General features: G+C 45.1%; 1 protein-coding gene across 1 annotated transcript; it reads left to right on the top strand.

The window, feature by feature from the left end:
• Window positions 1–1,342: 1,342 nt before the first annotated feature.
• ALDH3B1 (aldehyde dehydrogenase 3 family member B1) lies at window positions 1,343–24,421 on the top strand. The gene is made up of 10 exons (XM_033920892.1): window positions 1,343–1,553; window positions 8,235–8,397; window positions 13,402–13,512; window positions 15,807–15,927; window positions 16,441–16,526; window positions 18,560–18,641; window positions 20,911–21,297; window positions 21,456–21,622; window positions 23,548–23,647; window positions 23,839–24,421. Exons 2-10 carry the CDS (start codon window positions 8,236–8,238, stop codon window positions 24,030–24,032), a joined length of 1,410 nt encoding a protein of 469 aa, XP_033776783.1. The 5' UTR covers window positions 1,343–1,553; window position 8,235; the 3' UTR covers window positions 24,033–24,421.
• The last annotated feature ends 1,110 nt before the right edge of the window (window positions 24,422–25,531 follow it).

The raw sequence follows: 25,531 nt of genomic DNA, 5'->3' as shown, positions 1-25,531 counted from the left end.
GTTGCTGTGTGTTTTTTTGTTGCCAAAAGCCGAAGCCGCACTCGGAGAATGGCTCGGCGATGTTTAAGAATCCATCGGCGTGCTCGTTTCAGTATTCAAGAGCCCGTTGGCACGGCAGTGTCGGAGACTGCTAGAAAGCTGGCAAAAAGACCGCGATAAGCCGTTTTGATAATCCGCTGCTAAAACGCGTGCAGGCTAAACCGGCTGGAACCGGTTTAGCGACCGCGTTAAAGGCCACCTTACGTTTTGAGAATCTGGCCCTAAGGGTGTTGTTGGACGCATTGGCTGTTCTGTATACCTCTTGCAAGCTTGATGCTAGCCTCTGACCACTGGCTTATTTATTAACGGCCATTCCATGATGAGATTCACCCCCCAAATACCTGTACTTTGAATGGTAATCAGATACTCTTGAGTATTTTCTTATACCGTATATCCCTGTAGGCTCTCAATCTAACTTTGGTGCCTGGGTTGGGTGACTTGCAGTAGCTCCTCCCCCTCCTATAATTTCCTTTCTTTGGTACCCTGGGCAATCGCAGATGCCAGCAGCGGAATGCAGGGTTAACAACAGTATGCACACACCTCCTTCAGGGTAGCCTTGCCAACTTCTGGAAGTTATCACAGGTGCTGTAAGGTGAAGAAGTGACAGAGCCATCATTGGGACAGTAAATGCCCATTTTTTAAAAAATTTTTAGTGGCTTCATAATACACACAGCCCAATGCATTATCGCCCACAGCGGTGGCCAGTCAGCACTGGCTGGCCAGAGGGGTCAGTACTGGGATAGGAGGCTGTGTGCTTCAGGTCAGGATGGAGGTGCATTGGCCCAGCTGTGAGTGTGGGAGGCCGGTACTAGGATGTGATTGGAGTGTGTTGCAGTTAATAATGTCAGAGCAATGTTGAGGGTGCAATAGTGAAATAGTTGAAGCTGTTTTTCCTTCCCTCTTTTTTTTTGCAGCTTAAAACGAATTTTGCTTATTCTCTCCTGTGCCCTGATCTAGGGATTCCCATCGGGGGCAGCAGTTACCCCGGGTAAAAGGCAGGAGTGAGGGAAGGGGGAGCTGTAGTTGGGCGGCGAATCATGACAGAGTGAGGGGCTGGGGACAGATTTTGACAAGAGCCCATGTGCTACAGGGACAATAGATAGATCCTGGAAGCAGCAGCATGAGCCCTGGGAGGAGCGTGTGGGCTGGGGATCTCTCCGCCTCTTGCCTGCTGATTTTTTTTCTGCATTTGTCTTGGAGGAAAAAAAAAAAGTGCAGTTTTGGCCATGAAGCAGAAACGCGTGTGTGCGCTGAAGTCAGTTTGGGTGTATGTCAGCTGACCACTCCGCCCATCTATTGCTACAGGAAGAAAAAAAAAAACACACGACTGTTTTGTTTCGTGATGCAATTTTGTCTTGCTCTATTACTGTCAAGAGTCCGATTCCAGACCTAGAGCTGCAGAAAGGAAGGATATGAATTGAGTAAGCAGGAAGGAGTGGCAGAGAGTGGCACCGAGACGGCTTCAGAGTTCAGACACAGAGAGAAGTTGCCCAGGTATCAAGAACAAGAAAAAGGTAAAAGATTACTATTAAATGCCGAGCAAATGTTACGGGCAGGGGAGCATGGGAGGTACCAGCATTTCAACATGCATGGGAGTGCCAAACACGATACCAATCACTCCTCCTGGGACACAGTGAAGGAGCTTATTAAATATGGGGGGGTGCTCACTGGTAGAGCACCCAGAGGTCTTGAGATCAAATCCCAGTGTCGTTCCTTGTGATCCTGGGCAAAGTCACTTAATCCTCCAGCTTTGAAATGCCAAAAGCCACAAAAAGGCGGTGTACAAGTCCCCATTCCCTCCTCTCCCTTGGGAGGGGGGGAGTATGGGAGAGGCTTGGAGAGTCATGGGGCTTGGAAGGCTCCACAGGGCATGGTGACCCCTGGTAAATGAAAGATCACGTGGGTACAGAGGGTGTGTGCTCGGGGGAGGGGAGCCTAAATGCTGCAGAGAAACAGCAAATATTCTTATAAAGTATTCCTAACTTGTGGTTAGTCCTGTCTGTGTGCTTTTGGCAAGACAATAAGCTCCACGGAGCAGGGATCGTCTCTTTCAGGGTTGTTTTCAAAAGCATTTGTGCAGAGTGCTAAATAGTTTGGATCTAAAGAAACCAACTTGGCTGCTAGCAGCCAAAGATATGCATTAAAAATGAACGTGGATAAGAGCATTCTGTGATGAGGTTTGACTGATGTTCCTATCTTGTGAGCTAGAAGGGAAGAGAATCTCAAACAAACCATTGAACATTGAAGAGAGAGGGGGTGCATATAACAGAGCCCACAAAACTGGGCATTTGCACCAAGAGCTGGGACTGGGAATCCGCACCTCATTCCTATCAAGACTAAGGAGCACTGTATCATTTCCTCTACCATAATCTTCTCAACCCTGAGATGTCCTGACTGTCAAATTAGATTGTTAGCTCTTCTGAGCAGGGATTGTCTATTGCAGTGTCTCGCAAACTTTCTGGCTGGCTGCACTCTAAATACAGGGCCCCAGCCGGAAGGCACCCAGAAGTGCGCTGAGGTCCATCTGATTATGTGTGTGAATAAGTAGGATTTAGTAAGAACATAGTACACAATACTAAGGGCTAGATTCACTAACCTTACTTTCCGTGTCCGATTGCATGCAGGCCGACGAATTCACAAAAGGCCTGCATGCAAATGGGGGCGATTGTTGGCACGGCCCCCACCGACCACACGGATTGCTGGAGAGTGATCCTTCAGTTTGCGCAGACCATCTGACTTGACTGTAGATGGTCTGCGCATGTGCTGACCCTCCGTGCTCGGCAAAGCAGAAAACTTTTTTTTTGCTATTATTTTTCTTTGCAAGCCCGAAAACATGTAGGCAGCAGCCTGATGCAGATAGAAGTTAAAAAAAAAGGAGGGCTGGACATACCAGTCCATGGACCGGAGTATAGAATGGCCAATAGGCAGTGAGCAAAAGGGAATCATGGTGAGTGGGCAAAAGTGGCGTAGAAAGAGGGGCAGGGGGTGGGGTAATAATTTTCCCAGCCATTAGGTAACCACTTAAAATTTGTCTTCCATTTTTCACAAAAGTTAATCGAGATTTGAGATCCGTGTGCTCAATCTATCTATCTGAAGATTCTTTCCATTTGTATCTGTTGTTTATAATAATAATAATAATAACTTTATTTTTCTATACCGCCATAGTCAGGCGACTTCTAGGCGGTTAACATTGTAAGAAGGCTGGACATTCAGCGAATAACAAGAGGTCTTAATGCAATACAATAATTCTGCATACAATACAATACAATGGGTCTGAATACAGTACAATACAATACAATACAATGAGTCTGAATATCATACAATACATAGAATACAATAAGTCTAAGTACAATACAATGAGTCTAAATACTTTACAATAATCTAAATGGGAAACTTACGTTCTAATTGGAGTTCTAAGGGTAATGAATATCTGTGTATGGCCGTTTGGAGGAGGATGGGCAGGGGAGGGCTTCAATGGCTGGGAGGGTGTAGATGGGCTGGAGTAAGTCTTAACAGAGATTTCGGCCGTTGGAACCCAAGCACAGTACCGGGTAAAGCTTTGGATTCTCGCCCAGAAATAGCTAAGAAGAAAAAAAAAAAAAAAAATTTAAATTGAATCAGGTTGGGCAGACTGGATGGACCATTCGGGTCTTTATCTGCCGTCATCTACTATGTTACTATGTTACTATGTTTAGTACTAACATATTAATTGGGGTTCTCTGGGTAGAGAATACCTAATGCGTGAAGGGAGCTTCTTGAGAGAAAGAAAAGGAGATTACAGGGGGGAAGTTCTAGTGAGGGAGGGGATTGTTTTGGCCAATGAATTTGGCGAACAGGGTGGTTTTGATCGATTTTCGGAATGCGCTGTAAGTCAGATTGGGTTCGTTTAAGTAGTTTTTCAGCCAAACTTGCTGTCTGTTCGCTTGGAATTTAAAGGTTTGCACCAAGCATGGGAGAAGTCAACACCTTCTCCTTTTTAAGCCTTATTTTCCAAGCTTGTTGAATTATGCATTCTCTAATTTGCTACTACAGATAATAAGAACATAAGAATTGCCGCTGCTGGGTCCATCGTGCCCAGCAGTCCGCTCACGCGGCAGCCCTTTGGTCAAAGACCAGTGCCCTAACTGAGACTAGCCTTACCTGCGTACGTTCTTCTTCAGCAGGAACTTGTCTAACTTTGTCTTGAATCCCTGGAGGGTGTTTTCCCCTATAACAGCCTCCAGAAGAGCGTTCCAGTTCTCTACCACTCTCTGGGTGAAGAAGAACTTCCTTACGTTTGTACGGAATCGATCCCCTTTCAACTTTAGAGAGTGCCCTCTTGTTCTCCCTACTTTGGAGAGGGTGAACAACCTGTCTTTATCTACTAAGTCTATCCCCTTCAGTATCTTGAATGGACTATCAATGCTCCCTACACCCTCCATTAGCGGGCTGAGAAAGCGTTCACCTGGGTGCTCTCTGTTCAACTTAGGAAGTTCTGACTTCAGTGGGAAACAGATTTTTAACAAAGATTGTCCCATCTAGTAACTCCAATTACAACAACTTAGATTGTGAGCCCACTAGGAAGAGAGAAAATACTTGCATATAATAGATGTGAACCGCTTTGGTTGTACCACAGAGAGGTGGTATATCAAATCAAGTTTTAAGTTTATTTATAATTTACTATCTTGCTCATCAGACAAGCCATCTAGATAGTTTACAGCAGGGGTGTCCAGCCTTTTGGCTTCCCTGGGCCGCATTGGCCGAAAAAAATGTTTCTGGGGCCACACAAATGCACAAACGCTGCAGCAAGATGGAGGAGGGAGCCGGCAAGATGGTAAACACCCAGGGGCAGCAGAGGAAAACACTGCATCGCCCTCGGGGCCACACAAAATCCTTCATGGGGCCGCATGGGGCCCTCGGGCCGCAGGTTGGACACCCCTGGTTTACAGGCTAATAAAAAGACTATCATAAGAGAAATGACAAACGGGGGGAGAATTATATTGATGGTAGTATGGGGAGGGGAATTACACATAAGGGACATTGATTTTGTCATCGAGAACTCTGCATCCTGTGCCCACAGCAGTTGAGCTGGCAGGCTCAGTGGTAGGCATCAGCAAAGAGGAAGGTTTTCAAATCAGCAACATGCTCTAATCTAATCTAAGGCTTGGCTTTATATCATTCAAGGAAAGCTCAACTCGGTTTACAATAGTTAAATTAGCATATAAAAGACCATGAAAGAGAAATAAGACTGAATTTGAAAAAGTTAATTTTCGAAGTGTGTAGCAAATAAAGTGGTTTTTAAAGATTTGCGAAAAAATTGAAGAGAACCAGAACTCCTTAAAAGAAGTGGAAGCTCATTCCAAAATTGGGATAACTTAAAAATCAGAGATTGACTAAAAGATTTGACTCCTTTGATTCCTTTTTGGAAGGAAGGGATAATTTAAATTGTTGGTCATCTCTTGCAAAAGAGAATCTATAAGCATTCCAAGATAGAGGACGGAGAGGAGTAAAGATACCACATAGGATTTTAAAAGCAACACAGGCCCTGTGCTGACAAAATGGAACATGAGTATGTCCATAAACTAATTCTCTGAAAGTAGGGACTGTTAAACAGTGTTGTGGCGGAGGACCTAAGTGCTCTTGAGGAGATATAAGATGTCAATGACTGCGAGAGAAATCCATGACCCTTTATCCCACAAGTTTCTGGATTTATCTGCTGCTGATGACAAGGAAGGAAAAATGATGTCTTGAACTGATAATTTTCTTTCTTTTAGTCACAGTGGATAAATCCAGAGTCCCTCCCTCTCATGTTCCTTTCTTCCTTAGGTGTTTGACCTTCTGGCGTCATAAAGTCCTGTCGTCAGATTCATATCTAGTGGCTATGAGGAAGGCGTTCTGTTTCTATCATTTTTTCACTAATTGTCCTTTTGCTTTGTTATGAGAAATACTGGCTGACCAAGGAGCATGACATCCTGTGTGAAAGAGCTCCGTTTAATGCTCTCTGTCTGTACCTGCTCGTAGATGATCATAACCCACAAGTCTCTGGATTCATCTGCTGTGAATAAGGTCCCCTTTTACAAAGCGGTGGTAGCAAGTACCAGCGCAGCAAAGAGGCTGCATCACATTTGTCATGCGGGAATTGCTACTGTGGCTTTGCAAAAGGGGCTCTAAAGGAAAGAAAATGATCAGGTAAGACATCATTTTTTCCATCCAGCTTCCATTCATCAAACTAATCATCCTGAACCCCCCCACCCCAGGTTTTTAACATCTTTTTAAATTGTTGTTAATTAGTTTCTATTGTGAAATCTTTTATGAGAGCGTTTCATCAAGCAGGTGCAATAATAAAAATAATCCTTGATCGTAAGCATACATCTTTTATTTCTTTTTTTAGGAGGGTCTTTTAATAAGATGTCTTGACTGATCTCAGATTCCTGCCTGGAATATATCTTTTCAATCTATCATAAATATCTTGAACTTGCATTTCTCAGGGCTTTAAAAGCCAGCAGCAAAATTTTAAATGTAACTCTCAATAAATCTGGAATCCAATAAAGGGGTCCTTTTACTAAGGCACGTGCTAAATGCTAACGCGTGGCAACGCGTCCATAGGATATAATGGGTGCGTTAGCACTTAGCGTGTGCTAAGACACAGTAGCACGCCTTAGTAAAAGGACCCCAAAGTTTCCTAAAAAAAAAAAAAAAAAAAAGAAGAATTTACATAATACAACTGAAGAATTTCGACAATTCCCATTCTTCAGTTGTATTATGTTCTTATGGATCACTTGTTTTCCAGTTTCACCAACTTTAACATTCGCAAACCACATCTGGTTTCATCGCATCCTGATTATCTCTTTGAATTCCAAGCCTGGGGATCTTATCACAGAAGTATCTGCTCATATGATATGTCAGACTAGAACTCCTTGTGACCCTGGGCAAGTCACTTAATCCCCTCATTACCCCAGGTACACTAGATAGAGTTTGAGTCCACCGGGACAGATAGGGAAATATGATAAAACTAGACTTTAAGCCCGTTACATTAACGGATGCTAGAGATGTCTGTCTGTCTGGGTTCTATTCTTTGTCTCTCTCTTCCTCCTCTGTTATGATCTTCCATCTCTCTGTTCTTCCTCAGGGTCTCCCCCCCCCACCCTATCTGCACCTCTCATAGTCCAGCATCTGCCTCCTGTCTTTCCCCTTTGGTCCAGACCTTTCTGTGTTTCTTCTGCTTACAACCCCCACCCCTTCTCTGCCTCTCTCTTCTTCCTTCCTCCCTATTTCCCCTTACTGTCTTTCATCCTTTGTCCCACCCCTCCCCTGAAGCCAGCCTGCCTGCGTTCCTCCTGCGCCCAAGCCTGACCTATCTGCTGGCAATACTTCCTACCCCCGGTCCGCTGCCACTCGCCACCCTTGGCCGCCTTCCCGCCTCCTCCCAAGCAGGCATTGACTCCGGCGTCACCCCGCCCTCTGGCGAGAAATCGACGGCTCGGTGATCGACCGCCGCAAGACTCGTGCCCTCCGCCATTTTAGGCGGGGACGTCAGGGGGCGGCGCTTGGGCAGCGTTAACTCTTCATTTGTCCGCGCGGAGCCTGGTTACGGCGGCGAAGCCCTTTTATTTATGTTTACTAAGCGGCGAACTTGGCCGTGCCACAGCGCTGCGCCAGCTGAGAGGCTGAGGCGGGAAGACGCAGCCCGTCGCGAGCGCCGAATCCCCCTGTGGAGACGAAACTTTTTTGTCCTTCTTGCCTTGGGAGGATGATTGAGCCAGGAGGGAGGAGTCGCTGGCACACGCGCCTCCAGCTAGCGCAGGCGCCGTGAGGACTGGCACAGAAGCACACCTCACAGCGCCAGGAATCACAAAGTTTGAACAGCGCATGCACGCTCTAGGGTTTTATTATTATAGATACCTGAATGTAAACCACTTATATAAAGGATATAAGTGGTATATAAATGATTAAATAAATAACTTGGGATCTGTTCAAAAAGAACAAAACAGAATTACCAAATGAAACTGAAAATGTCAACAGATAAGAACTTAGTCCACCCTGTTTGAAAGCAATCAGAAACTTTGGCAATATCTCCTGAGGACAGCTGGTGGGAGAGAGGATATTTTAAGAAGCAGACTGGGTTTCTAACATGCATTGCTTCCTTTCAGGAGACACGAGCATGGATTGTGAAGATGTAGCTGGCTAAACTCCTCCATCTTCCCTTATGCCCTCAGGATGTCATCTTACAAGGAGATTTTGGACTGTCTCCGGACCAGCTTCCTCTCGGGGAAGACCCGGTCAGAGCAATTCCGGATTTCACAGCTGGAGGCACTTGAACGCTTTTTGGAGGAGAACAAGAATACCATTATTGAAGCACTGGCCAAGGACCTGCACAAGGTAAAGAGAAGGGTCAGTGGCCAGGCCACATGGGCACAGACATGTCTAATTTCTCTAATTCCCGTTGACACCCCAAAAGCTAAGTGAAACTTATTATTTTTTTTCTGATTGAAGATTTTTTTTGAGTAATCACAATTTTGCATTTATTCAACCTCTGTTACTATTCCATACACAGTGATTGGCTGGTGGGTTTGGCTAAAGGAGCTTCGCTCTTGGCCGAATTACACAATTCTGAGTGTATGTGAATCTTAACACATAAGAACATAAGAAGTTGCCACCACTGGGTCAGACCATTGGTCCATCGCGCCCAGCGGTCCGCTCCCGCGGCGGCCCGTCAGGTCTATGACCTGTAATGTGGTTCCTGTCTATTTCTGTAACCCTCAATCCCCTTATCTTTTAGGAACTTGTCTAAACCTTCCTTGAAACCCTGCAATGTACTCTGGGCTATCACAACCTCCGGAAGCGCGTTCCATGTGTCCACTACCCTCTGGGTAAAAAAGAACCTCCTAGCATTTGTTCTAAACCTGTCCCCTCTCAATTTCTCCGAGTGACCCCTTGTGTTAGTGGTTCCCCTCAGTCTGAAAAATCTGTCCCTGTCCACTTTCTCTGTGCCCCTCAGGATTTATGATATTGTAAACATGTGAATACATATGTATACATATGTAGAGATCTTTTTTCATAATTCCTCTGGAAGGTCATGTAGGAAATGCTTACTCCAGATGCAAGGGAAAATGCTTGAAGTATCTGTATGTAAACTACTTTGAGTGTGGTGGTATAACTATGGTAGTTCCAATCCCTTTCCCTCTCTCCACTTTTCACTATTGGAAATAGGATACTGGGCTTGATGGACCTTCGTTCTGTCCCAGTATGGCGATTCTTATGTTCTTGTTTCCTGAGTAGACCTAGACAAGTCAGAAAAATGAATGCATGTTCTATAAACATAACAATAGTAATGTTTAAAAAATACACATTTAACTGGGATTTATTTTTTTTAAGTTTACCAAAGTGTTAGGTTCAGTAGTCCTTTCTGTGAAGGTCCTAGTACAATCCATCATCCTCTCCAGATTGGACTATTGCAATTCTATCCATCTCAGCCTAACCAAGAAAAGCCTCCACAGACTGCAGCGGATTCAGAACGCCGCGGCTAAGCTTGTTTTCGCGAAAAGCAAATTTGATCACGTCTCACCACTCCTGTCTAAGCTCCATTGGCTCCCAGTAATCCCCAGGATCCACTTCAAATGTGCGTGTCTGGCCTACAAGATCCTACATGGCATCCTTCCTGCCGTTATCCCTCTATCCTGGAACTCCCCAACCCATACTGCCTCCAGATTCTCCCAAATTTTTAAACTATCCTTCCCTTCCATAAAAGGTATTTCCCATGTAGGCAAACTTGGGTCATCCCTCCCCTTTAGAATCACTGGGATCTGGAATAACCTCCCCTCCCCTCTCCGAACCTCAAGCTCCCTCCAACTCTTCCGCAAACACCTAAAAACCTGGCTATTCTCAAAACTGTAACACTTCCCCCCTCTTAGGCCTCTCCCACCTTCCCCCTTTACACCTAACTCTTTAATCTCTCCACTGTAGTTCCTCTCTCATCTTTCTTCCTGTAAACCGTGCCGAGCTCCGCATTCGTGGAGATGGTGCGGTATATAAACCCAAGGTTTAGTTTAGTTTAGTTTAGTCCTGGCAATGTTGAACAGGGCAGACCCAAAGGTATCTAGTGGACCAGAACAAACCTAAAGCCATGTACCCCCAAGCCCGTCCCAAGGGAGATCAGAGCCTTTTCCCCTTCCTCCCTTCCTTCCCCATCTCCATTTCCCTTTATTCTTTCTCTACACTCAAGTTTATTTTTTTATTTATTTCAAGTTTATTTAGTTACTTTGATGACCTCGCATAGTCCAAATCCAATGCGATTTACACAAGTTCCAAAATTATGTAAAAATATTAAAAACCAACAAACATAACATTCATTACTAGTACATGTAAGGAGGGAAGGGGTTAACAACAATTAGCATAAATACAATTTTAAAAAAAATTAAAAAATTAAAATTGAAGATAAAACAAGGGGAGGGTTAAGTCACAAAAGGTTTGGGAACAAATACCCGCTTGATTCTATTAGATCGTCTTCCTGAAACTATTATAGGCTATGACAAATCTATTGGAAAGCGTCCTTGAATAGCCAGCTCTTTAGGAGACTTTTAAACTTGCTAAGTGATTTTTCTTCTCTTATATTGAGTGGAAGTGAATTCCAAATTTGAGAGCTGTGACTGAAAAGATTATATCTCTCTTAGAATATATAACTTTTAAGGAAGGTACTACTAACAGGGGTTTGTCTTCAGATCTTAAGGATTTTATGGGGGAATATGGTATCTTCCCTTCCCCTGCTGATTTAGATAACTCTGTTGGTAGAACGTATGCTACCAAAATAAAGAGAATTTTAAAAAGGAGATCATTTATGCTGGGTTTTACTAAGCATAATAAACAGTAAATTATGTCTGGTGTAAAGTTCTTTCATAGTTCAACTTGAATATTTGAAGAACCCTCCAATGACAGATACAATTAATACTTTTAAATAGTTAGTCTCAGTGAGACTATCTGAATTCAATTGCAAAATTCTTCCCTATACAAAAAAAACACCCTCCTGAAAATTTGATATCTGGTAGAGATAAAGTTGCTCTATCCAATACATTTTGAACCAAAGTGATTGTTGGTGTCAAAACTGAAATACAAGGCTTCAAAGATGGGTAAAATGAGTTAATAATGTTTTTACCGCTCTGTTTCACTTGCAATATCTTTGCAAATAAATGAAAGCAGGCCTTGATAGTTTCATAGATGAATAGTAATCAGTAGTTGAGCAGGTGTAGCAAGCAAGAAGTCACTGCAGAGTGTGGCGCAGTGGTTAAAGCCACAGCCTCAGCACCCTGAGGTTGAGGGTTCAAACCCACGCTGCTCCTTGTGACCCTGGGCAAGTCACTTAATCCCCCCATTGCCCCAGGTACATTAGATAGATTAGGAGCTCACTGGGACAGACAGGGAAAAATGCTTGAGTACCTGAATAAATTCATGTAAATCGTTCTGAGCTCCCCTGGGAGAATGGCATAGAAAAATGAATAAATAAATAGTGTGAAAAGTTTCAGCCTCTCATAACCAGAGCTGGTATTGTGACATCATAATGCCTCATTCCACCAATGCCTAAGAGCCAATTTCATCAGTGATGTCACAATGGCTGGATTATCCTAGACTCAGCTCACTTTTAGTACATTTTGATTTCTAGAGTGGCGCAGTGGTTAAAGCCACAGCCTCAGCACCCTGAGGTTGAGGGTTCAAACCCACGCTGCTCCTTGTGACCCTGGGCAAGTCACTTAATCCCCCCATTGCCCCAGGTACATTAGACTGATTGAGAGCCCACAAGGACAGACAGGGGAAAATGCTTGAGTACCTGAATGTAAACCGTTCTGAGCTCCCCTGGGAGAACAGTGTAGAAAATTGAATAAATAAATTTGTTACAAATATATGACACCCCAAAAATGAAGCCAAAAATTAGTGAATTGAGTTTTTGGCCAAATTTGGCATTGAGGCATCAGAAGAGCGCTTGACATAGATTTTTAAAACTCCAAAAGCTTATTAAGTACAAAAAGTTGCACCAGTAGACTAAATTTCAGGCTGGTGTTAGAAATACTCTGTATACAGGAGGCCATTGAAGTTGCCCGTTTGTTTCGTATGACGCGCACAAAAAATTTAAGGCGTCTACATAGGCACCTCTTACTACATGAATTTCAGGTTTAGTGGGGTTGAAACTTTACATGGCTTAGTGCCATAAGTTAGGGTACCTACATGTCAAGTTTCATTAAAATTGAAGATGGTAAGGTGGAGACCACTTGAACAGTTGACATGGACTATGTTCCAGTGTCAACAAAATTGTAAGATTAGAAACAAGTGATCTAAAAAGTTGATTCTAATCACCAAATGTATCCCTTATAATGTGGTACACAGACAAATCGATTGGGTTATCAAAAAAATTAAAATAAAAGGTCAGAAAGTTGAAAGAATGCAAAGTTTACATGTGGTTCCAGACATTTGCACATCACTGTATCTTAGGCTTCTTGGGTTTGTAAATTGCTGTATTTAATTTTTTTTTTTTTTGGGGGGGGGCACATGCTTTTGTGGGTTTAAGTATCTGAAAGTATTTTTTATGTCCTCTATTATTATAGGGGTGTCTAGAAGTGCTTGGTATCTTTTATACTTAACAGACAACAGGCTCTGTATAGAAACATGGCCAAATGGCCCATCTAGTCTGCCCATCTGCAGTAACCATTATCTCTTTCTCTCTCCCTATTGGCTAAGGTTCTTAACATTTGCATCTCCTCTTCCTTTAGACTAAGGCTCTTTACACCTGCATTGTGATGTCATAAAACTTTATGGTTATAGAAACATGACGGCAGATAAAGGCCAAATGGCCCATCTAGTCTGCCCATCCGCAGTAACCATCTCCTGGCTCTGTCCCTCTTTCCATGTCTCACCTGCCCCCTGTACTGCTAATGTCTTGTCTCTGTCCCCTTCTGCATGTTTCCTCCCTCCATGTACTGCTATTTATTTATTTTGATTTATTAGCTGCCTTTACGAAGAGATTCACCCAATGATGTGGACAGCAAACACAATTCAACACAAAACTTCTAAATTCTTGTCACAGCATAACAGTAGTCAAAAGACCAAATGTAAACAAATACAATGAGTGAGGTAAACTCAAAATCATCAAATTGAAACTTAATAAGATTACTAGTATCCTATCTCTGGCCCTCTCTCTGTCAACCCCCTCATACTGCTACAAGTGTCTCTGCTGTCTGCTAGTGTCCTCAGTCCCTCTCTCCATGTTTCCCCCCTCCCCATAATATTGGTGTCCTGTCTCTGTCCCTGTCCCTCTCTCCATGTTTCCTCCCCTACCCTGTACTGCTAGTGTTTTGTCCCTATCCCTCGCCTGTACTAATTTGTTCACTTATGCCATAGAGCACGTTCGAGTCCGAGGTCTCTGAGCTCAGCATGGTGAGAACTGAAATCAACTTTGCCATCAACAACCTGAGATCCTGGATGAAAGATGAATATGTGGATAAGAACTTAGTAAGTTATTGGGGCGGCTGGGGGAACTGATAGGTGGGCAGTGTGTGAGACAGACATTCCTAGGCTCTAGCAACACGGCCGTGTGGGCATGCCCATAACGGATATAACACAGTTGATATTATTGGACACAGCTCACATTGTTGAGCTTAATATCTGAAGCAAAGCGCTTTATTAGAAAGAGGTAACATATCCAGACAGTTACAGAGATCACCATTCAAGGTTTGGCTCACTTGCCACAGGTCCACATCTTACATATGGTTTCAGTTTGGCAGGGCCCCCACCAGGCCACTTGAACATGCCATGTTTGTATCCACTAGAAAATGATACGGGGACAAATTTTCCCCCGACCCCGCGGGAACTCATTTTCCCATCCCGTCCCTGTGAGTTCTTTTCCTGTCCCTGCCCCATTCCTGCAAGCTCTGTCCTCATTTGCACAAGCCTCAAACACTTTAACATCATAAGTAGCAACATTCTAGAGCTCAGATTGTGATGTCATAATGCCTCATTCCACCAATTCCTAAGCTCTGTCCTCATCTGCACAAGTCTCAAACACTTTAAACTCATAAGTATCAACATTCTAGAGCTCAGATTGTGATGTCATAATGCCTCATTCCACCAATGCCTAAGCTCTGTCCTCATCTGCACAAGCCTCAAACACGTTAACATCATAAGTAACAACATTCTAGAGCTCAGACTGTGATGTCATAATGCCTCATTCCACCAATGCCTAAGCTCCGTCCTCATCTGCACAAGCCTCAAACACTTTAACATCATAAGTAGCAACATTCTAGAGCTCAGAAAGTGATGTCATAATGCCTCATTCCACCAATGCCTAAGCTTTGTCCTCATCTGCACAAGCCTCAAACACTTTAACATCATAAGTGTTCGAGGCTTGTGCGGTAAAGGCAGAGCTTACCGGAATGGGACAGGGACAGTGACAAAACTCGCAGGGATGGGGAAATTGAGATCCTGCGTGGAATGGGAAAAATTTGTCCCCATGTCATTCTCTAGTATCCACTAGCCTTCCCCTTCACTAACAACAACAACAATTAATTATTTCTATAGCACAACCAGGCAAATGCAGCACTGTACATTGTACTTGCAAGAGACCCACTAACCAGATGGATCTCAGGGGAGAGCAGCCCAGCAGCAGGAGTGAAGCAGAGAGAGGCCAACCCGTTCTTGGGTTATCCTTCCCCCCTGCTATATATACCATCCATGTTTATTGTAGGCAGTTGTCTATGGCAGCTGCGGAGCAAATGATTTCCAGTAATGCGGTATATATGGTGATCCTAGCGTCAGCTGAAGTAGGACGTCACTGTCACTGGGGCAGATGCCAGCAGTTCTGTATACAGGAGCCAATGTTGAGACTATGAGAGGCAGCCCTGGCTACCTTCCGTGGTCGGCGGCAATCCCAGTTATGCCATACTTGGGCCATATCGAGCCACCAGCATTGAATATCCAGGGTAAAGGTTCACCACCATGGACTTAGCTGACCAAGCTAATTTTCATCGACTAGCTGGCTAAAGCTAATGGCCAAAGATATACCTGTTTCATAGGCAGGTCTGGCTGGCTGCGTGCCTTAGTGGGCCAGCCAGTGAAAATCAGCACAGACCGGCTATATTACTCAACATAGGCAATTACCAGGCGAGCCGGATGTTCAGCAAGAGAGAGCCACCTATCTCCCGCTGGATATCGGTGGATAGTCGTCCAAACAGGACGTAGGTGGCTGGAAGCCGTTCCCAGATGGCTAAGTCCCACTGACAGTGCTTATGTTGTAGGACTCCAAATGTAGGAGGCGTATGAATGTTAATGTGTTACTGTTCTAAAGAATGGCGCTTGGATTGGTGGGTAGGGGGATAGGCCTAGGCAGAGGTGGGGGAGCGAGGGCCACAATCCAGTCGCGTTTTCAGGATTCCCCCCCCCCCAATGAATATGCATGAAACCTATTTTGCATTCACTGCCTCCATTATATGCAGACAGATCTCATGCATTTTCACCGGGGAAATCCTGAAAACCCGACTGGATTGTGGCCCTCGTTCCCCACCTCTGGCCCAGGGGATGTGTTACTGGTGTTTATCCAGTAAATGTCCCTTTTTATTGCACTGGGAGTGTTCTGTCTATCAAGACCTAAAATCACAAGCCTTAATTATGCTTGTACATGGTGGGAGGAAGAGAATGCCTCTACTGTATTTGGGTTTATATGTGTCTGTGAGGAAGCAGATGGAAAGAGGGATGCTTGAGCAGCGATACACTCGTCACTTAATTTTATGTAAAATGTATCTTCATGACAGGCCACCAAATTGGACTCTGCTTTTGTCCGGAAGGACCCTTATGGAGTAGCACTAATAATAGCACCCTGGAACTATCCCATCCATTTGACGCTGATCCCTCTAATTGGAGCCATTAGTGCAGGTAAGAGCCATTGCCGTGTCCTCATAATTTGTCGTATGATGGGAGAGGCTGGTACTGCAGGAACTAGGAAACCCCCTCACAGCCAGGCTTCCTGTACCATTGACAACAGCACCTCGTACAGAGAGAGACTGGGACTGCAAGAACTGGGAGCTCCCGCCACAACCAGGCTTTCTGTACCATTACCAATAGTGCCTCCTCCTGGGAGAGGCTGGGACTGCAAGAACTGGGAGCTCCCGCCACAACCAGGCTTTCTGTACCATTACCAATAGTGCCTCCTCCTGGGAGAGGCTGGGACTGCAAGAACTGGGAGCTCCCGCCACAACCAGGCTTTCTGTACCATTACCAATAGTGCCTCCTCCTGGGAGAGGCTGGGACTGCAAGAACTGGGAGCTGCCCCACAGTCAAGCTTATTTTGTACTATTGCCTACAATGCCTTGTGCTGAGAGAGGCTGGGTCTGCGGGAGCTGTGATCTTTTCTACTCTCAGTGGTCCTGTCTCTTAATGTTGTTTCAGGAAACTGTGTGATTCTTAAACCATCAGAGATCAGTGCAAACTCAGAGAAAGTCATTGCTGAGCTCCTACCTCCGTACCTTGACAAGGTGAGACCCAGATTACTGCAGCAGGGGTGTTATATTCACCTGAATAGGGGTTACCAGACGTCCGGATTTACCCGGACATGGGTCATGCATCCTCTTTTTCCAGATGCAAAATCTGGTAACCCTAGTATGTATTTGTTCTACCCCCCACTTTAAGTGAGCATTTACTCAATTTCTTATATAAGAACAGGTTTAAGTGTTTTATGTTAAGATGTATGAGTAAGGAGTGTTCTGTGGACTTAATTCCCCAGAGGGCCTTGCTTCTCCCAGAGAAATAGGCTGCATTCAGAAAGCTGAAGCCCCACCCTTCTTTTCCACTGTGAGAGAGAACTGTTGCGATATTTGAGATTGCATGGCTGCATGAGAACCAGAGGAGTGTGTGGCGCAGTGGATGGAGCTACGGCCTCAGCACCCTGGGGTTGTGGGTTCAAACCGCACGCTGCTCCTTGTGACCCTGGGCAAGTCACTTAATCCTCCAGAGCCCCAGGTACGTTAGATAGATTGTGAGCCCGCCGGGACAGAGAGGGAAAAATGCTTGAGTACCTGATTGTAGAACCGCTTAGATAACCTTGATAGGCGGTATATAAAAACCTAATAAACTTGAAACTTATTCTCCCACCAGGTTTTTCAGCCTTTATTTCTAACAATCTAACACAGCTTAGTTTTATATCTAAGTCTGGAGAACAGTGTGATTTCCACAAGGTGTGGACACACTCCCAGCTTGACTAGGAAAGTTGGTAGAGTGAGAAGATTCTGTGACAGAGTTGAATTGCTTTGAAGTTTTTACCTCAAGCTTGTGCGGAGAGTAAGCGCATGCGCGGATCACATCTACAGGCAAAGAGGGTGGTCTGCACATGCATCTGGATCGTTCTGTGGGGTTGCTAAGGGGCTCTGTAGTGAATCGGTCACCCAGCAAGACTCGGCCACGGATTGCCCAGATCGGTCAGTTTTAGGGAATCTAGGCCTAAGATTACAGAAGCAAGGGTCGGCTGAATAGAACCCTTTTACAGTTGCCAATATAACTCGGAGGAGTCCTTGCTTTCAACACAAAAAGCCGAGAACAGGACTGTACAGTAAGCTATAGCTGTATAGAGAGATTTAGGGCTCCTTTTACGAAGCCGCGTTAGTGGTTTTAGCGCACACAGCTTTTTAGCGCGCGCTAAAACCTCGCTACGCGGCTAGAACTACCTAGACAGTGGGGGGTGGGGGATCTTCAGGGGCTTTCCATGGACTGGGGGGGGGCATGTTCAGAGGGGGGTCAGGAGATGGAAGAGCAAGGAAGACCTGAATTGGGGGAATTTTGTTTTTAGTTTACTTTAAAAAAAAAACCCAAGAACTTATGCGGTGGCCCAGTATTCAGTCAGGATTGCGTAACTCTTATGTGGCCCTGGCTGAATATTGGCGGGGCCACCTAAGCTCCAGGCAGCTAGTCTGCCCAAAATTATCCAATAATTATTATTTTAAGAATTTCTATTCCGTTTAAAACTAAGCGGTTTACAGAATTACATACATAATTTAAAACAAAATCATCATAACATAGACATACAAATAATCCTTAAAAATCATATCTACAAACTAAAACCACGTCAGAGAAGGTCGTGAACAGTTCATCAGCTTTGCCAGAGAGGGTAATTATTGACTAGAAAAAGGCATCTACAAATAGTTGCGTCTATGTGTAGTTTCCTAAGGCTGCCCTTTTCACGACAGTTTCGTATTTGGCCCACAAGGGAGTTCCATATTTTAACTCCTGCACAGAGGAAAGTCATTTTTCCAGTCTCAAGCCTTGGGTTCACATTCGTCTTCAGTAACCAATGAAGATTCTGTAACAAACATGTTATATAGAGCTTGAGAAACTAACAGAATAGCATCCTAGCTGTGGTATTCTGTACACTCTGCAGACCACTTGCAGGCTGCTGCTGGGCTCTCTGTTGTGAAAATGAGGTGGGAGGATGTGTGTGATCCAGCTGGGTTGAGTGTAATTGGATTTTTGCCGGGACAGATGTAGCTATTCCACTGGATGTCTCATTTCTTCTCAGGACTGCTTTGCTGTTGTGAGTGGGGGTGTCCCGGAGACCACCCAGCTTCTGGAGCTGAAGTTTGACTACATTTTCTTCACTGGTAAGTTCTGAAGAGGATACTTTGTGGAGCTGGGAGCTTTGTGTACTTTGTGCGCTTTGTGGAGCTTGGAGCTTGTACTTTGTGGAGCTGGGAGCTTTGTGTGCTTTGTGTACTTTGTGGAGCTGCGAGCTTTGTGTACTTTGTGGATCTTGGAGCTTTGTGTACTTTGTGTGCTTGGTGTACTTTGTGGAGCTGGGAGCTTTGTGTACTTTGTGTGCTTTGTGTACTCTGTGGAGCTGGGAGCTTTGTGTACTTTGTGGAGCTTGGAGCTTTGTGTGCATTGTGTACTTTGTGAAGCTGGGAGCTTTGTGTGCTTTGTGTACTTTGTGGAGCTGCGAGCTTTGTGTACTTTGTGTGCTTTGTGGAGCTGGGAGCTTTGTGTACTTTGTGTGCTTTGTGGAGCTGGGAGCTTTGTGTACTTTTTGTGCTTTGTGGAGCTGGGAGCTTTGTGTACTTTGTGTGCTTTGTGGAGCTTGGAGCTTCGTGTGCTTTGTGTACTTTGTGGAACTGGGAGCTTTGTGTACTTTGTGGAACTGGGAGCTTTGTGTACTTTGTGGAACTGGGAGCTTTGTGTACTTTGTGGAGCTTGGAGCTTTGTGTACTTTGTGGAGCTGGGGGCTTTGTGTACTTGGTGGAGCTTGGAGCTTTGTGTGCTTTGTGGAACTGGGAGCTTTGTGTACTTTGTGGAACTGGGAGCTTTGTGTACTTTGTGGAGCTTGGAGCTTTGTGTACTTTGTGGAGCTGGGGGCTTTGTGTACTTGGTGGAGCTTGGAGCTTTGTGTGCTTTGTGGAGCTTGGAGCTTTGTGTGCTTGGAGCTGCCCTGCGAGCCCTTGGGTTTAAAGCGGGGCTGCACTACGGTGTGTTCTGTTCCATGTTGTTCCGGTCTGGCTGCAAAGCATGTTCTGTTCTATTTAAATGATTCCTGAAGTCCTGAAATATCAATTCACTTCATTGGCGAAGGAGCTCACGAGAGAACACAGAAGCTTCTTAGGAATAGCACCTGGTTTTATGTTGCAGAAGTGGTTTCAGTCCTTGTTTTACCTAAGGCTTAGACTAGTGATCCCACTTTGTGTAGAGAAATTGGAATTTCAAATCCAGGCATCTAAGAGAGTTAAAACCAGGACTGGATCTGCATTCTTAGAAAACACAGAGCCTGTTGGCCATCTTCTCCATGATGTATGTGGAAGGGTGAAGTTGTCTGGAAATTGAACTCAAATTTCGCCCTTTCCTTTGGAGCAGCCCATCTGCATTTGTCAGTTGATGTCTACTGATTCTCCTTTGACATTCACAATATTATAAGAAGTTCCTTGATAGAACCTTTTCTTTTCAGGCCGCCCAATTGAATACATGGCTCGGTAAAATGATGTTAGAAGCTGCTTCTTATTTAGATTTTAGGAAATTGTTAAAAAGACTTATTTATTTAATAAGTTGATATCTTAACATTTTTCTCTTAACTTCATTATCTTTTTATCACTTGCATTTCTATCTATATATGGCATGCTTTTTATTCTGATGTATTATTGAAATGTATGTAGCTCCTTGTTGTATTTCACCAGGACATTGTTGATGGAATTGTCTTTTGTAGTAGGTTGTTACTTGTACACGTATGTATTCCTTGTACGGTGAATGTTACGGGAAAATCAATTTAAAAAAAAGTCACAAGGCACCTCGACTTAGGTGTCGCTAGGCGCTGCGCAGTATTCCATGTGAAATTTAAATTGACAGTTAAAATATTTTTTTTTTAATTGGTTTTTAATGGCGTGGTCAATTACCATGCCATTTTTAAGCCCATTAACAACAATTTAGTTCTGCACATATTTAACCCCCCCCCCCCTTTTTACAAAACCATAGGGCAGTTTTTAGCACCGGCCGCGGTGGTAACAGCTGCGTCGGAGCTGTTACCGCCGTGGCTGGCACTAAAAACCATGCTACGGTTTTGTAAAACGGGGTATAGGGGGTGTAACTTAAGTGTCGCTAGGCATTCTCATTGTTGGCCGCTAGCGTCGCTTAACCTAGACACTTCTTATAGAGTCGGGTCCAAAATTCATAATGGAGTCCAAGAAAACCTGGGATAAGCGTAGCCTAGTTGTGAACGTGTGAGTGGAAAACCAGAGATCAGCTGAGGACTGTGTCATTGCACCGGGGAGTAAACTGGGCAGAGACTGATGGTCCTCACGGCCCTTATTCACCATTAGATTCTGTGATGGCTCCAGTCCTCCTATCCAGTGTCTATCTTGTGTTTGTGACTTTAATATGTTTCCTACTTAGGGAGCCCAAATGTGGGAAAAATCATCATGGCGGCCGCAGCGAAACACCTGACGCCGTTGACACTGGAGCTGGGAGGCAAGAACCCCTGTTTTGTGGACAAGGGCGTGAACCTCTCCAACACTGCCAACCGCATTGTCTGGTCACGTTTTTTCAATGCCGGACAGACTTGTGTGGCGCCCGATTATATACTCTGCGACACCGAGACGCGGGATCAGCTTGTACCGGCACTGCGGGACAGCGTGGAGAAGTTCTTTGGAAAGGAGCCACAGAAATCACCCGACTTTGGCCGCATTGTCAACGATAAAAACTTCCAGAGGCTGAAGGCAATGCTCGGGAGCGGAAAAGTTGTTGTTGGGGGAGAAACAGATGAAAATGACAAATATATTGGTAAGGGCCACCCCACAGTGCTGTTCTGCATCTGGAGGCTTTATAACACTGTACATTGTACTGCTTGTGGGTATATTTTTTTTTTTTTTGGGGGGGCAGTAGGTTATGGTATATGTGTGGTACATTAAAGCTGCCTTTTTTTACTTTTCCCACTGTAGCCCCCACAGTCCTCGTGGATGTTAAGGAGACAGATCCTGTGATGCAGGAAGAGATATTTGGACCCATCCTCCCAGTCCTTACAGTTGAGAACGTGGAAAAGGCCGTTGAGTTCATAAACCAGCATGAACGACCGCTTGCACTTTACGCCTTCTCCCCTGACAACAAGGTATCACATCATCTCTATAATGCCCTATATACAGTGGCGTCGTATGGGGAGGACTCCCCTGGGCGCCATCTTCTCTGCCACCCTGCCCCCACGGCACACTCGTGTCCTCCCTTCCTCCCATACCTCTTCAAATCTTCACCAGTGCAAGCAGCTTCTCTGGCCTCCAGCTTGTGCCGGCCTGGCTCCCCTCTGAAATCACTTCCTGGTTGCAGGGGCCAGTAAGTGATGTCAGAGGGAAAGCCGACACCAGCACGAGCAGCAGGCCGGAGAAGCTGTTCGTGCTGGAGAAGATTTAAAGAGGTATGCGGGGGTGAGGGCGCGAGTGTGGTGGTGGTGGGGTGGGCAAGGAGCAAGAGGGGACAGAGGGGGTGCATGGGGGGGCGGAGAACAGGGTGCGGGGGCGCCACTGCCCCAGACGTCTCCTACCCTCACTGTGCCACTGCCTATATATGCCTTTTTCCACATAACTGTTTGGGTTTTTGAAGATGGGATACTGGCCTAGATGCACCATTGGTCTGACCCAGTTAAAGCTGTTCCTGTTCTTCCCCACGGAGCCCTCCAGCCAGCTTCTTTTTTCAGGTTTTACCCGTTTTACGTACAGATCTGCCAAGTCTCCTGTTTTCAGTCTCTCACTTTTGCGGGTCATCTCCTACACTCCTGTGGGTCAGATGTGATCTCCTGCTTGCCCTGTCCAGCGGCAGCAGGAAAGGCTTCATAAAGCATCATCCCCTGCTGTCGCTAATCCCGCAGCACCATTTCGAAGAGGGTGGCACCAGAGGCAGAATCAAGTGGGCAACACTTCCTACTTCTAAGGGGGGGAGGGCGTGAGCATGGCATGGGGGGCAGAGAGGTGCTGGTACCCCCACCAAGACGGTGCCCAGGGCACTCCGTCCACCCACCCCCACCCCCTATCCTCCCTTACATCACTGCACCTGGGCAAGGAGGCTCATATGGGTGTAGGTTACACGTGCAAGGGCTGATCCCATCCTCCTTGCTGCCCATTCTCTGCTCTCAGGAATGCCAACAAATACATCACATAACGGCAGTCTGTGTGTTTTCATTACATCTATGTATGTGCTGGGTAAATGCTGTTACTGTATGCAATGCTGTAGAAAAAATACCAAACACCTTTTTGTTTGGGGTTGCCTTGACAGTCAGGATGGAAATTTTTGTAGAGTATAATTAGGTTCTCCATTCTTAAAAGCAGAACCAACTTTGTTCACGAATCCGTAGTCAAGTCAAGCTGTCAGAATATCCACACTGAATATACACTTCTCAGCATTATGCAGATATCTCTCATGTGTGTTCATTGTGGATATCCTGATAGCAGACTGCTGGGGTGCAAATTGTTGCAGGAGAGGAAAGGTACAGAAGGCCTATATGTGAGAAAGCACAAGAAATAGGGCAATTGAGATGGCTTTTTGGAGGGATCAATAAAGATGTGATCTTTTCTTCAAGTAACAGTCTTTATTGATCCAAATCAACCCAACAAGGATCCACGTTTTGGCAATATTATTTTGCCTTCATCGGGGGTTAACCTCTATGACAGGTGGACGGCAGCATATAGCAAAGTAATGCATTTTTGGTTTACCTATAGAGCTTGTTCCTCTATTTTGCCTAGCTCAGGGGTAGGCAATTCCGGTCCTCGAGAGCAGGAGTCAAGTCAGGTTTTCAGGATATCCACAATGAATATGTATGAGATGGATTTGCATGCACTGCCTCTTTGAGATGCAAATCTATCTCATGCATATTTATTGTGGATATCCTGAAAACCTGACCTTGCTCTGGCTCTCGAGGACTGGAATTGCCTACCCCTGGCCTAGCTGGATGTGAGAATGCCTAGATGCTAGTGAAAATGTGCTTGAAATCTGCAGGAGAGGGCTACTTGGGCTTCTGCCATCAGCCTTTTAACTTTCTGTCTGTAGGTGGTGAATCATGTGCTTGATCGGACAAGTAGCGGTGGCTTCTGTGGCAATGATGGGATGATGCATATGACACTGATCTCACTGCCCTTCGGAGGAATTGGTATGTAAGAGTCTGGCACTGTTGGACATTGCCAAGTTATGTTTTTTTACAGTGCTGCTTAGCTCTGGCTCTCCAGCCTCCTGTCATAATGCTGCACCCCTCATAGTTATCTGGTAATAATAGGCTTTAAGTTCAAGCAGGTTCTGCCCCCAGTATAGTGATGCTTCAACCTACTTGTCTTTCCATTCCAGGGAACAGTGGCATGGGGATGTACCACGGAAAGTACAGTTTTGACACCTTTTCACACTTTCGTGCCTGCCTTCTACGCAACACCGGCCTAGAGAGCCTCAACACACTTCGCTATCCTCCCTACAGTGAACGCAACCTGGGCCTACTCCTGCAGGCTATCGAGACCAAACGCAGGGGCTTCTGTAGCATCCAGTGAGCAAGGACAAGCCCTTGCCTCCCAAGAGAGAAACCAGTTACTGGGGACTCCTTTCTCCTCCTTCAGATCCTTCTTGCCTACCATGTTTCCAAACTAAACATCCACTGCATTTCTGGAGTCTGATGCAAAGGCCATTTTGGGATAGGGAGGGACATCAATATGTCCATGTTTCCCTACCACTGCTGTACTAAGGCACTAAGGCTCCAATTCTGTAAATGGCACCGAGAAACATGGTAAACAGCGCATATCATTCTTAAGTTAGGCGTAGAGAATGACACGGTGACAGAATTCATCACCGTTCCTGTCCCCATGGATAACCAAGGGAAATCATCCCCATGTCTTTCTTCAAGGAGAGAGGGAAGAATCAGAGTATGAATGGGCACAACCACTGACCCTCAAGCCTTGCATTGAAGAATGCTGGTGTAGAAAGACTTGAGGTTGAGATAGACACTAAAGAATGACACGGGATGGTTAGAACATAAAACCATAAGTGTTGCCATACTGGGACACACCAAAGGTCCATCAAGCCCAGTTTCCAACAGTGGCCAATTCAGGTCACAAGTACTTGCCAGAAACCCAAAGATTACCAACATTCCAGAACTGAGATTGTGATGTCATAAAGCCTCATTCAACTAGAGCTTAAGAGTCAACATCATCAGTGATGTCACAATGGGTTCACATAAGAATCAGAGTATGAATTGACATAGCCACTGACCCTCAAGCCTTGCATTGAAGAATGCTGGTGTAGGACTGAGGTTGAGATAGACACTAAAGAATGACATGGGATGGTTTCACGTGGTTATCCGTGGGGACAAGAACAGTGATGAATTCTGTCACTGTGTCATACTCTCACGCCATTTGTAGAGTCAAGCCTAGCAGTGCCTAAAGTGGACTTAAGCACCAGTAGGCATCTGAACCTTAGACGTACCCTATTTATGCCAGGGTTTTCTTGTCCTAGATACCACTACCTGCAAAACATGCACATGATCTGCCCTAACCATGCCTACTTTCTAATAGGCCCTTTGGACTAGGCACCTACCTGAAAGTAGTAGGCGCCTACCACCCAATTAAATTAAAATTAAGCCAATTATGAGGTGCTAATTGTTTGTTGATGCCAATTAAGCTTTTGAAATAATTAAGTCAGGTACCTAGATCAGCTAGGCGTGCCAATCTAGGCGCCTTTCAGCCTCTTTTATTGAATCTGCCAGTAAAATGCACATTCATTCATGCTCTGTAGGAAACAGTCCAGAAATTTGCATATTTAACTTGTGAATCTGCTCCTGAAATTCATTTTCCTCTGCCCAGAGCAAAACTAGAAGCCAGCTCTAAGCCAGAGAATCAATATTGCATCTTCTCATCTCCAGACATTCTTTGCTTTTGTTTTCCCTCCCTTTACACCAGTCTAATGCAGGATACCTCAGATTTTGGATGTCAGGGAAATGCTCATGTTTCTCTGTTGCTCCCAAGCTTTTTTTCCCCTTCACTTTTCTATTCCTGTT

Source organism: Geotrypetes seraphini, chromosome 14 (assembly GCF_902459505.1).
Source record: "Geotrypetes seraphini chromosome 14, aGeoSer1.1, whole genome shotgun sequence".
Classification (NCBI taxonomy): domain Eukaryota; kingdom Metazoa; phylum Chordata; class Amphibia; order Gymnophiona; family Dermophiidae; genus Geotrypetes; species Geotrypetes seraphini.
Note: the sequence above shows the minus strand (reverse complement) of the source record. Positions and strands in the feature narration are given on the sequence as shown.

Bases quoted from the DNA above. Each gene is read 5' to 3' on its own strand.
- ALDH3B1 (XM_033920892.1), top strand. From the start codon at position 8,236: ATGTCATCTTACAAGGAGATTTTGGACTGTCTCCGGACCAGCTTCCTC. The intron at 16,527-18,559 runs GTGAGACCCAGA...ATTTCTTCTCAG, and splicing joins TACCTCCGTACCTTGACAAG to GACTGCTTTGCTGTTGTGAG. The intron at 18,642-20,910 runs GTAAGTTCTGAA...TTTCCTACTTAG, and splicing joins TGACTACATTTTCTTCACTG to GGAGCCCAAATGTGGGAAAA.